Genomic DNA, 13,102 nt, shown 5'->3' with positions numbered 1-13,102 from the left:
AAATCCTAAGGAGCGTTCCTACTCTCTCATATAGGGTTGCTATGACTAGGAATCAACTTGGTGGCAATGGAAGCTTTGGGATTTAACAGTTATTTGCCCTCAGTAATTCTCAGTTTCTCCACTTGAGAAATGAGGATCACATTCTACTATTTGGAGTTGTGAAGACTTCATGAAACACAGTATCTAACATATAGTAAGAACTCAGTAAGTAGAACCCATAGAGATAATGATGTTGATGATAACGATGGTGATAATGACAGTGATGATTAGAATGTTGTTGGTGGTATTAAATGCCATAGAGTCAGTTCCAACGCATAGTAACCCCATAGAGGGTTTCCAAGGAGTGGCTAGTGGGTTTGAACTGCCTTCTTTGCAGTTAGCAGTCCAGTGCTGATCCTAGAGCACCACAGTTGCTAATTCACTGCTGTGACTATTACTGACAATTTTACATTACTGGCAGATTAGCTATAGATAAATGTTTTCTCCCCATAGCCAAGATGTATATAAGAAGTCAAATTATCAGAAAATTATATAGAAAACCTCAAGACTAAACTAGGGGTGTTAATTTCATGGATTTCTGTTCTGATAGCCTGATATAGCCACCTCAGGCCTGTACCTTCCTCCTAAATAGCTTCTACTCTAGATCATTTTGACGGATTACAGCCATTATCCACCTCTCTGTACATTTTTCTGTTTTTTAACTGCTGACCAATCATCTGTCTATTGTCCTCTAGTTTTCTAATGGTCAGTTCCTCAGATACTCCCTTGGCCACACCCTGAAACTTTTCATAACTAAAGCTCCTGTTAACTCCCAAATCTTGAGATGCCCCATTCTCTAATCTTTGCAATTTCTTATCCTTACCTTTTACTTACGATCCAGTATTCCTCCACAAGATGTTTTCAGCCACATCATAGCTGCCTATGTCTGGACCCCACCAGTTTCTATCAATTGTCCCCTTCTGCAATTTTTTTATGGTTTATATCATTCTAGTCATCCCTTTGAAAATTCTCAACTCCCTTGTTCCTCTCTTGTTCCAAAACCACTCCCACTATGAATTCAGTAATCTACTATTTTTGTGTCTGTACCTATCAGCTAAACATAGATGGAGGAATTCACTAGACAGACTTCTTTTATTTTAAAATTCAAAATCTCAGAGTTTCCAATAAACTGTCAACACTTGTAGAGTTCTTCCTTATTTCTCCAGTACACTTGCTCCCCCCAGCCTCTGAAATGGCTCTAAATTATCTTCCATATTCAAACTTCCTACCTCTTACCTAACCATCTTCAACAGATGAATTTACCTCACAGTCATTTGAGAAACTTTGAAAACTTAGGTAATATCCTGAATGTTTCTCTTTTTCTTGCATCTACGCCCAGAAATCCATCCTCTTTTAAACTGAGAAAATGCCTCTCGTATCAAAGACCAGTCACTGGCACATGCTCTGATCTTTCCCCATCTTTCCTCCTTGAGGACTTTAGTCTTTCCCACACATTCAATGTCTCCTTCTCTACTGGGTAATTCCATCAGCCTCAAAATACATCTTCTAACTTTTCATACATCTGGGTATAGACAAACCTTAACCTCACACCAACCCATACCCTCTGAACAACTCAAATTTCTGCTTCCTTTTCACAGCCAAACTTCTTAAAACACTTGTCCACACAAGTGGTCCCTCTCATCACATCTCATTTGCTCATTCACTTCAGACTAACTTCTGTACCTACACTCCACCATGACTGTTCTCAGCATTGTTGCCTCCAGCTTTCAAGTCTAGTCCTTTGCCATTTTCAGTTCCTAGTTCTCTGGCTTTATATTCTATCCTATCTTTTTGGCTTCTCCTTCAGTCTCTTTTACTGGAATCTACTCTTATACCCTGAACACTGAATGGTTTAAAATTGAGAAAGGTGTGTGACAGGGTTGTATTCTTTTACCATACTTATTCAACCTGCATGCTGAGCAAATAATCTGAGAAACTGGGTTATATGAAGAAAAACATGGCATCAGGATTGGAGGAAGACTCATTAATAACCTGTGATATGCAGATGATACAACCTTGCTTGCTGAAAGTGAAGAGGACTTAAAATACTTACTGATGAAGATCAAAGACCACCAGCCTTCAGTATGGATTGCATCTCAATGAAAAGAAAACAAAAATCCTCACCACTGGACCAATAAATAACATTCTTACCCATTGAGAAAAGATTGAAGTTGCCAAGGATTCATTCTTCTTGGATCAACTATCAACACTCATGGAAGCAGCAGTCAAGAAATCAAACAACGTATTGCATTAGGCAAATCTGCTGCACAAGATCTTTTTTAAAGTGTTGAAGAGCAAAAGATGTCAGCTTAAGGACTAAGGTGCGCCTGACCCAAGCCAGGGTATTTTCAATAACCTCATATACATGCGAAAGCTGGACAGTGAATAAGGAAGAATGTAGAAGAATTGATGCTTTTGAGTTATGGTGTTGGAGGAGAATATTGAAAGTGCCATGGACTGTCAAAAGAACCAACAGCTCTGTGTTGGAAGAAGTACAGCCAAAGTGCTCCTTGGAAGCCAAGATGGCCAAACTTGGTCTCTCATACTTTGGACATATTGTCAGGAGGGACCAGTCACTGGAGAAGGATATCATGCTTGGTAAGATGGAGGGTCAGAGAAAACAGAAGACCCCCAATGAGATGGATTGGCAAAATGTCAGCATCAATGGGCTCAAGCGTGGCAACAGTAGTGAGGTTGGCCCAGGACCAGGTAGTGTTATGTTCTGTTGTACATAGGGTCTCTATGAGTCAGTACCAACTCAATGGCACCTAACAACCCCAGCAGCAACACTCTTATACCCAATTGGTAAATGTTGAATTTTCCCAGGGCTTGATCCCAGGCGCAATGTTCATATTTCTTAAGAACTTTCACCCAAAGTGAGTGCTTCTCTTTGCTAACAATTAATGTTTGTTTGTTTTTGTCCATATCTGAATTTGTAACTCTAGCACTATATCTCATCTGAGAAGACAATATATTCATCTCATGAGCATCTCAAATTTAACATGATCACTCTTAAATGTCCAACTAACTCAAGTAAAAATAATTTTTCCTTATCTTCATAAGTAGCATCAGCAACTACCCAGTAGTCCAAACAAACCTAGGGCATTACCTTTGATATTACTTTCTTAATTCACTTCTCATATCTAATCTTTCATCAATGTTTGCAGTTTCAGTATTCAAAGTTGGTATCAAGTCCATCCATTTCTCTCCGCTATGCCACCACTTTAATCTGACTCACTGTTAGTTCTTATCTGGATTATTGCTAGAATTTTCTTACTGACTCCCTTGTTTACCCTCTTGCATGACTGTAGTACTTCCTACAATCACACACACACACACACACACACACACACATACATTTACTTAAAACCCTTGAAGATCTTTCCATTGCATTTTAAATTTAAATAAATAAATTCTATCAGCCTCAATAAATTATAAACTTGTTCTATCAGCCTCCAAACCACTGAGTGACCTGACCCACACCCTGCCTCCCCCACCTCAGGCTTCATCACTCTCTTGCTCCTTATTTTCCTGCCAACATACTCATAGCTCTTCAGTTCTGAAACACACCAAGCTCCTCCAGGCCTCCAGGCCTTCACATACATACTTCACTTGTTCCCTGCTTTTCACATGGATAACTTCTTAGGTTTCAGGTCTTCACTCAAATATCACCTTTCAGAAAGGCCTTCCATCACCAACCTATCTAAAGAGGTCTTCTCAACCATGTTTCTATCATTACATTATAACTTATCCTTCCACGCATGTACTAAAAATTTTACTTATGTTTTAATCTTTTTTGTTTATGTGGTTTTTCTCTTTCACCCACAGTAGGATGTCAACTCAAGGGGGCCGAGCCCAGCCCTGTATTGTGCACTAACTTATACCTGGTACAGACGGAAATGCTGAGGTCTTGTCATAGCACTACACCTTCTCTTTGTTCTCCTCCCTGACTCCACCCCAACACTGTAATGAACACCTCCAGTTTCTGTAACTGAAGAAATCCGTCACAACAATGGAAGCTCAGAGAAATAATCATTGAATACTGCTATCTCACACATTTTTAGAACATCTATTCTCTCTGATATATTTTTTTTAAGTTTTTATTGTGAATTGAGTGATAGTTTACATAGGAGAACATTGGTTTACATTCATCGTGTTGTATTTCATTTCATTGAAATGATTACAATCCCCTCCATGCAACGGTCATCCAACAGTATTTGCTTCTATTCCCTCTGTTTTTATATTGTTGGTTTTTTGTGGGGTTTTTTTGGATGTACACAAAAACACTAAGGAATAGATCATTACTACAACAACAACCAAAGGGCAGGTTCTGCAAGCCTGCCTCCTAGCTGCCAATACACAGCCTTTCTCTTCCCATGAATCTAAAGTCCTCAGCTGTCCTATCTCGCCATGTCATCATCTGTGCCTCCATCTCTGGTATTGCTGCTTCTCTGGATAGGGTCCCACATTCCACTCATGCTCTTCTCCCTTGATGGTCCTAGGGCCCTCTGTTTCTGGAATGTTAGATTAACTACTCCCCATTTATGTTACAAAACTTCTGCCTTTACAGTGGTGACAATTGAGATTCATCATGATAACAATTACTCACTATTGAATCATAGGAATCTTATTCCCATCTTCTTTCACCAGACCGGTCTAGATAAGATGATGAAAACTCTTCAGTGGGGATTCTACCTTCCACTGCACACTCTGAAACTAAACTCCCTCTTGAAAACTTGTAAGCCAATCACTTTGTGCCTTTATAGCCCTTCATTTTAGGTAGCCAATGTCTAAATTGCGCATCCTTATCAACCCTGTGTACAGAGGGGATAGGATTGATCCTTGATATGAAGACTCTTTCCCTCTCAGTTGATCTTTTGAGCCACTACATCCATAAATATAGGTCAAGTTCATCAAATTATAGCAATTTACACTTGTTTCCTTTATCACATTTTTTGTTTTATGAATCTTCCTCTAGTCAAGTTCTGATTATCAAGCTATTGAAACTAAGCCAAATGGGTACTATCTGCAAGTGTGGGCATTCTTATACATCTCCCCTCACTTCCTATCTGCTAGATGCTTTGCTCTCAGCTCTAGCCCTTCATGGTTGGGCTCAGGAGTCCCCAGGTCTCATCATACTTTGGACCAACCAGCCCTTCCTCTTCTCTGTCTCATCTCCAGATCTATGGGAGTCTATGGAAAGTGGTCGAACTCAGCTCATATCTTCATTTCTACCTTTCCCATACTTGCATTCTTCAGTAGACCAACGTGGTTGCTAATAAACGTCCATGCCTGCTTGTGTGTTCCCTTTGTCTCTCTGATATTTTATGGTTGAGATTATTCATTTGTGTGATTATGAAAGTTTGGCAATGATTTTGACAAGATCCTCCTTCCCTTGCAATCCCTCTTTTGCTATCTGCCACAGAGCTGTTATCCTTGGCTTCCATGTCCAACCTAGGGATATATTCTTTTTAACTTTGCCCTTAGCATTGCTGTGTTCATTTTACCTCCTACATATTATCTACCCACATTAAACAGCTCTATTTTCTAGAACTAGTGAGATCCTTTCATGATTCTGTGGCTGCTTTCATCCCCTTACTGAGAGTGGCACCTCCAGCTCTGTTCCTGTTTCCCTCTGCTGCTAAGGAACAAGTGCTGGGGATGTAAGCAACAGGGCTGGGTACAGGTGGAGAATGAATGGACAACACTGTCATGACTTCTGACTGCCAAAGCAGATCTGGAGTTTAAAGAGCCCTCAATATCAGAGTGTGTTTCACTGTTAACTAGGTGTCAAAGCAATATATCTTCTACTCTCCCCCTCAATGTTTTACAGCAGAGTTTTTCAAATTTAGATTTCATGACTTCATGGAAATAAGTGAAAACCAGAATCTAAGGCACGGCTACAATAATATGTTTCATTTTGTTTTGCTTTCAATTGTGTTGAGTCTTAAAAAAAAAAAAAAAATACATGAATAGATTCTGGTTTGTCTTCTGTATGATCATTTTATAATCAAGTATTGCCACATTATTTCAATAAACACAATCTGTTTGTGTTTGTTGTTGTTGTTGTTGTTGTTAACTGCCATGGGGATTCAACTCATTGAGAACTTGTAGAGGATTTCTAAGGAGCAGCTGGCGGGTTTGAACTGTCGACCTTGTGATTCACAGTCCAGGCTCATCCTACAGTGCCACACATTGCCAAGTAAAGTTTTGAGTCAGTTCCATTTTTGAATGCATTGACTAGCACTCGTTGGTTATATCAGTACACATGCAAGTAGCATTATAACAAAAAGAATGCCAGGTTTCCAAAATAGTTTTTAGCCTTTAAAAGTCATCAATGAATTTACTTAGCTCTGAAAACTTTATCATGGAGATTTTAGAGAAAACTGCTCTTTCTGTTTTCCATTTTTTATTTTTGATCTTTGTTTTGTTTTTGTTTTTAATGAACAAACCCATGCATCTCCAAGACACAGATAAGAGATCCTCAGCGTTAGGCCAAAAGAGAAATCTGAATTTCTGACATCACAGTATACTCAGAATCATCTTCCTTCTCCTTCCTCTTCCCCCAAACAACTGAAGTTGTTTTTAGGCCATGCTTGAGTCTCCCTGAGGATGATTTATCTTACAGATGACTCCTTACATAAACAACCTCCTGTTGTCCACCCCTCCAATCTTCATGTGCAAATATGCTTATATCACAACTTCAACTCAGCCTGAGATCTCCACTATCCTGACCTGGAGCATGAATAAATGAAAAACTAATGAACAAACAGCCAATGGAGTGAAATATAGAAAGAATGAATTCACCTGGCAGTAGGAAAGCCATTGCTTACTCACTCTGTGTGATTTGGAGAAATTTGTTTAGAAAGCATTTTCTCTTTCCAGGTGGTAGAAGACAAATTTAAGTCAGAAAAGGATAAAGGAAAAGGAAAATCTCCCAAGGAGAAGAAGGCCACGAATGCCAAGGCAGCGAAAGGAGGAGGAAAGGGGAAGGATCAGCCTGAGGCCAGCACAGCAGTGAAGAAGACCACAGAGTTAAAACGGAGGGGTGAAGAAGATGAGACCAAACGTTACATTGGTCAGTAAGATGCTTCTTGTGTTGGTTACCTTACTAGTTTGCTTTACTACCTAAAAAAGTAATTTGAGAAATTGTTCTAATAACTGTGCTTACTTAATCTTTTCCATCTTTACACTCTATATAAAACCATAAATCTCTTACTACCCTTGACATTTCCTACTAGGAAAACATTTCCATTTGCAATTCATTTATGCTTTTAAGGAATATTTATTTAGCATGTGTCTTATTAGGCCAATTCTCACAGTGCAAATAAAGGGTGAAACAGCAAATCGATTGTACCCCCCCCCCCCCGCAATTAGTGTAGCATCTTGTTGGGGACATAAAGAGAATCCATGCATAATTAAAATGTAAAATTATTCTTGTCATGGGAGAAATCGAGATTTGGTATAATAAAATTAGACCAACTCACTTGTGACTCCAGCAGAACACATAGCTCCCTGACCCCAACTTTTCCTACTATCAATTTGTCATAGAGCAACTAGAATTTTTTTCTCTTTAGATTATTGAGATAAAAATGATTCAACCCACACTTCGTTGTTGTTGTTGCATGCCATCCAGTCACTTCGAAATAGCCACCCTGTATAGGGTTTCCAAGCAAGAAAAAGCTGATGAGTTTAAACTGACAACCCTGAGGTTAGCAGTCCAGTGCTTATCCTACAGTGCGACACCAGAACTCCATTCAACTATCTGTAACTCATCATCTACCTCCCTTGAATTCAAATGTTGTTGTTAAGTTCTATCGAGTCTGTTCTGACTCATAGTGACCCTATATAGCTGCTGGGTTTGAATTGCTGATTTTGTGGATTAAACCAACTTTGTGGTCCAGTTCTTTATCCCACAGTGCCCCACCAGGACTCCTGGGTTCAAATAGTGTAGTACCTGCATTACATTTTCATAACATGGTGGACTGTCACACTCTTTACCAACTGAATTCTTCCAGATATCCATGCCTTCAATCCTCTGGCTCTAGGAGCAATGACATTATGGATTCCTTGGATCATATCACACTGATTCTTTAATAACAGAAAACGAAACACTAAAAGTTATGCCTCTGATGTGTTGTTTACAGGCTGTTGTGAAATACAATGCTTTTGTGTACTATCAGTATTGAAGTATAAGCACAATAATCTTATTCTCATCCCCTAGATTACCACATTTTAAGTTAAAGTGTTGTTTTCATATTAATAAAATTATATAACCAGGGAAAAAACAGGGGATAAATATTTTAGGAATGGTTACAGTATAAATTCTTAAAATTTAACCCAGTAAAGATTTAATTGCTACATAATCTATACTCAGCACCCACATCTATTAGCATAAATACACGTGATCCTTTTATAGGGAGCACATCTGTCCATTTTCAATATTTCCCTTCCTGTAAACACCTCTGCTTATAAAATACCACAAAGTTGCAGGTACTTATAATTCAGGAGTAAAGCCAGCTGTTGCTCAAAAAAAGATTAGGACCAAAACAAGTTCAAGCCTAAACTTTGACAAAAACCCAAGCACACAATAATCCTTGCCACACAGGCCCTGTCTACATTTATCTTCCCACTACACCTACATTTCATTTGCAAAAGTGATTTAATATTTTGTACAATGGCCACAGCCTTCTTACTGGAAGGGCAATAATGAAAAGCAGTCAACAGGACTGCATTCCAGTCAACTGGACGGTTTTTGGCAAGCCGGAGGGATTACAAATGTATGCAAAATGTAGCTAGCCATTGAACGGACTGAGTGCCGCCTGTTCTCCTTTTAAATGATGGCTGCTCTTCTTCATGGTATTTTTAACAGACGATGAGCCAGATGATGGTGCCCAGCATTACATTATAGTTGTGGGCTTCAACAATCCTCAACTATTAGCGATTATGACTGAACTTGGCATTCCTATAAGCAGCGTGATTAAAATATCTTCAGAGAATTATGAACCTCTGCAGACACACCTGGCAGCAGTTAGCCAACAGCAGGAAGCTTTTCTTCAGCCAGAAGGTATGCAGTATGCTACATAACTTACTGTTCGAAAACTGAATCCTTCAATATTACCCAATGTCCTTAAACGACAAATACTATTTTCTGTTCAAAACATGGTCATATAATATATACATTATTAAATCCTTTCAAGATTTTGATTTGCTGTTTATTCTGCTTGTGCTAGCCAAGTATTGTAAATTTTACAAATTAAAATCATACTCTGTCCTTAATATGCCTGTGTAGCCACAGACAACACAGACTCCGGGTCAGACGACTTGGTTATCCAACTACATTTTCTCAGAAACATTTGATCCATAACTCCATTACTGTAGTTAATCCGTTGTTTCAGAAGCCACCATTACCAAATGACCCAATGGAGGTCAGAGCCTTTGATTCTTGCCATGCTTTGATGCAGGCTTATTTGTGCTAAAGCAGAGATACGACTTTGTCCTCCTGGTCTTAAACTAGGAAGTCATAGGATTAAGTTCTGACCAGGCTACCACTCAGCCTTGTTGAGCCTCAGGTCTTCATCTAAGGGAATCATGTTACTTACATTGCCTCTCTGGGAAGGTTATGAGTTGGGCTGCTAACCATAAGGTCAGCAGTTCAAATCTGCTATATGGAAGTCTCAAAAAGCTTAAGGAAAATCCTATGATCTTTTAAATCCATTTTTCCACAAAATTTGTGAAGCCCTCTTCATATAAATATGGAATCCTGGTAGCGTTGTGGATTATGAATTGGGCGCCAACAACAAAGGCAGCAGTTTGAGTCTACCAGTCTCTCTGAGGGAGAAAGATGAGGCTTTCTACTCCTTTAAAATTTTACAGCCTCAGAAACCCTATACAGGGTGGCTGTGCGTAGGAACCAACTCGATGACACACAAGCACCACCACTACCACCTCTGTGGGAGGAGAAGAAAATGCTACTATATATTTTAGGGTAGTAGAAGTGGAATTCAGCATAAACCTGTTCAAGCTAAAAGTCTAAGCTTTTTCTGCGATATGCTGTCTTTTTTATTTGTATTTATTAATTATTTCTTTGGCATAGCACTTTATCACCTCCACAGTCACTTCCCAATTTCTAACTTTTTTAAAATTGCTGCTGAAAGCTAGAAACTGCTATCCCTGATAATAATATAATGTTGTTATTGTTAAGTGCCATCGAGTTGGTTCTGACCCATAGCAACCTTGTATAGGGTTTCCGAGGATTGGCTGGTGAGCTTGAACTGCTGACCTTGAAGTTCAACTCGACTTTGCAGTCCAGCGCATTAAACCACAGTGCCACACCAAGACTCCAATAATATAATGGGAGCAGAAAGCCTCATCTTTCTCCCACAGAACAGCTGGTAGTTTTTTAACTGCTGACCTTGAGGTTTGCAGCCTGACTCATAACCACTAAGCTACCAGAGCTCCTAGCATAATATAACAGGGGTCATTTATTGAACACATGCCTTGGAACTAGGTTCAATACTTAAAGTTTTAAGTACACTAATATGTGTGACTTTCACAACACTAGGAAATACATTTTATTATTTTCATTTTACCAAAATGGACTCAGCCTAGAGGCAGGTATTACATAAAAGATTTGGAATTCAAACTCAGCCTATTCCCAACTACTTCAAAGGATCGTTAAAGTGTTAAATAATTGATATTGAAGGTAGTGAGAAGATACTGTATACACTCCAAACAGACTCTTTACAAAAAATATTTAATATGTAAAAAATTTAAATAGAGATTTTACATAGGGATAATGAGAGCTTGGTAGTAGACCTTACTATTCAGAGGCAGATGTCATGACCATAAATCTTTCAAGCCGATTTTCATGTGTAATGTTATAGAAATCTCATTATTTTACAGTCATAGCATAAATTCCCAGGGAAGCCTGTAGTGATTTTAATGCTACCAAAAGTTAACTGAAACATAAATCGTGTAGTCTGTTTTGAGCCATTTGAGGAGAACTGGATCAGCCATATTTCTAACCAGTTATGTAGAAAATAGACACTATTATGATCAAAAAGTAGTATGACAGAATCTGTTTTCTTGAATAGATGCTATCTATCAATGATGGAACTATTGAACATGTCTAGGTGCCAAACTGTAACCTTGTCATAATTTTCCTGATCCTCAACTATAAAATGAAGCGATGAGGCAAGCTTATATTTAATATTCATTTCAGAAGTTAAATCCTATTTTCATTATTGTGTAGTCCAATTCCAAAAACATGACAAAATCACATCTCTCTATTTGCATTTTGGGGTATTGTAAAGACACCTTGCAATGCATATAACTGCATCATGTCTACTTAAAGCAGAAATAAATTCACACGTGCATTTTTGTAGTATAAACGTGTTGCTGTTTTTAGATATACAAGCTGAAAAGCTGAAGAAAGAAACTGCCATAAAAGAACTGGAAAACTTTTGGAAGTACTTGGATCCAATCCTGAATAATGAAAAACCTGAAACAAATCTCTTTGATGTTGCTCGACTTGAATATGTGGTCAAAGCAGAGAACTTGCCTTCAGACTGGGCAGACAGTGAGATGATGGTTAGTACACATGTTAGTGGGAGTCCTGGTGTGGAGCTGTGGGCTAATGCATCAGACTGCAAAGTTGTCTGAACTGCAAGGTCAGTGGTTCAAGCTCACCAGCTTGAAACCTTGGAAACGCTAAAAGAGGATCACTATGGGTGGGAATTGGCAGCACTTAACAACAACAACACATGTTGGTGAGGGGGGGTGCTTCCATCATGGGACACTCTGACTCTACTTACCACTTGCATTCATTACACAGATGTTTACTGAGAGCTAAGAGTCCTGGTGTGGAGCTGTGGGTTACTGTGCCAGACTGCAAAGCCCTTTGAACTGCAAGGTCAGTGGTTCAAGCTCACCAGTCACTCCTCGGAAACCCTGTATAGGGTTGGTATGGGTTGGATCTGACTCAATGGCACTTAACAGTAACAACTATGGACTATAATATGAGGAGTCCTGGTGTGGCGCTGCGGGTTAATGTGGTGGACTGCAATATTGGCTTGAACCACAACGTTGGTGGTTCAAGCTCACCAGGTTGTCCTTGGAAACCATATAGGGTCACTATGAGTCCAAATAGACTCAATGGCACTTAACAACAACAAGATGTGAGAAATGAGCCACCGTGGTGCAGTAGTTACGTGCTTGGATGCTAACTGAAAGATAAGTAGTTTGAACGTACCAGCCGCTTGGTGGGAGAAACCTGTGACAGTCTGCTTCTGTAAAGATTTTGACCTAGGAAACCCCTAGGGCAGTCTGGCGCTATCCTATAGGGTCTCTGAGAATTGAGTCAATGGCAGTGGGATTGGCTAGTTTTTAACAAGTAGTAGGGTTTTATCTTTAAGCTAGGCTCTTTTCTCTTCAGAAAAACTGATAACATAAATATTATCAAAAATGATAACCAAGATAACATTGGCCAGCTTGATTGTTTAGCTGTTGATGTCTGAATTAGTGACAAAGAGTAGGACAAAGTGAACTGTGAGTTGCGTGCTGTTTTATGAAGAATTGTGTATATGAGACCAAATTGACAACAGTCACTCTGTGGGTAATGTAGGAAGCTTGAGGCCATTGATGATGTTAATGGTAGAGGAATAACTCTGAAAGAGGATCAGAATGGTTGCCCAACTTAAAGAAGGAAATCAATGTCACTGAATTATTCATGTAAAATTTAAATGAGCATATATATTTTTTGTTTTGCATGTGTACATCAAATATTTTTCTTTGTTCATTTATGAAATATAAAGTATAAAAGGAAATCCACAGGGAGGATTTCAATCATACAGCTACAATCATACATTGACAGAGAACTTCCAGAGGTTCAAGCTGGATTCAGAAGAGGCTGTGGAACGAGAGATAGCAATGCTGACGTCCGATGGATCTTGGCTGAAAGCAGAGAATACCAGAAGGATGTTTACCTGTGCTTTATTGACTACACAAAGGCTTTCGATTGTGTGGATCATGACAAGCAATGGACAACATTGAGAAGTATGAG

General features: G+C 39.1%; 1 protein-coding gene across 1 annotated transcript in view; it reads left to right on the top strand.

Annotated features, from left to right (window-relative positions):
- The window catches only part of SPAG17 (sperm associated antigen 17), a 324,904-nt gene that overhangs the window by 98,379 nt on the left and 213,423 nt on the right, over positions 1 to 13,102 (top strand). Inside the window, 4 exon segments of the mRNA XM_006861302.1 lie at positions 6,925 to 7,117; positions 8,912 to 9,106; positions 11,450 to 11,750; positions 12,282 to 12,321. Of these exon segments, the coding sequence (XP_006861364.1) occupies positions 6,925 to 7,117; positions 8,912 to 9,106; positions 11,450 to 11,750; positions 12,282 to 12,321 (729 nt within the window).

This window comes from Chrysochloris asiatica, unplaced genomic scaffold (assembly GCF_000296735.1).
Source record: "Chrysochloris asiatica unplaced genomic scaffold, ChrAsi1.0 scaffold00042, whole genome shotgun sequence".
Lineage (NCBI taxonomy): Eukaryota > Metazoa > Chordata > Mammalia > Afrosoricida > Chrysochloridae > Chrysochloris > Chrysochloris asiatica.
The sequence above is the reverse complement of the archived record's forward strand: the minus strand, read 5'-3'. Positions and strand labels throughout refer to the sequence as shown.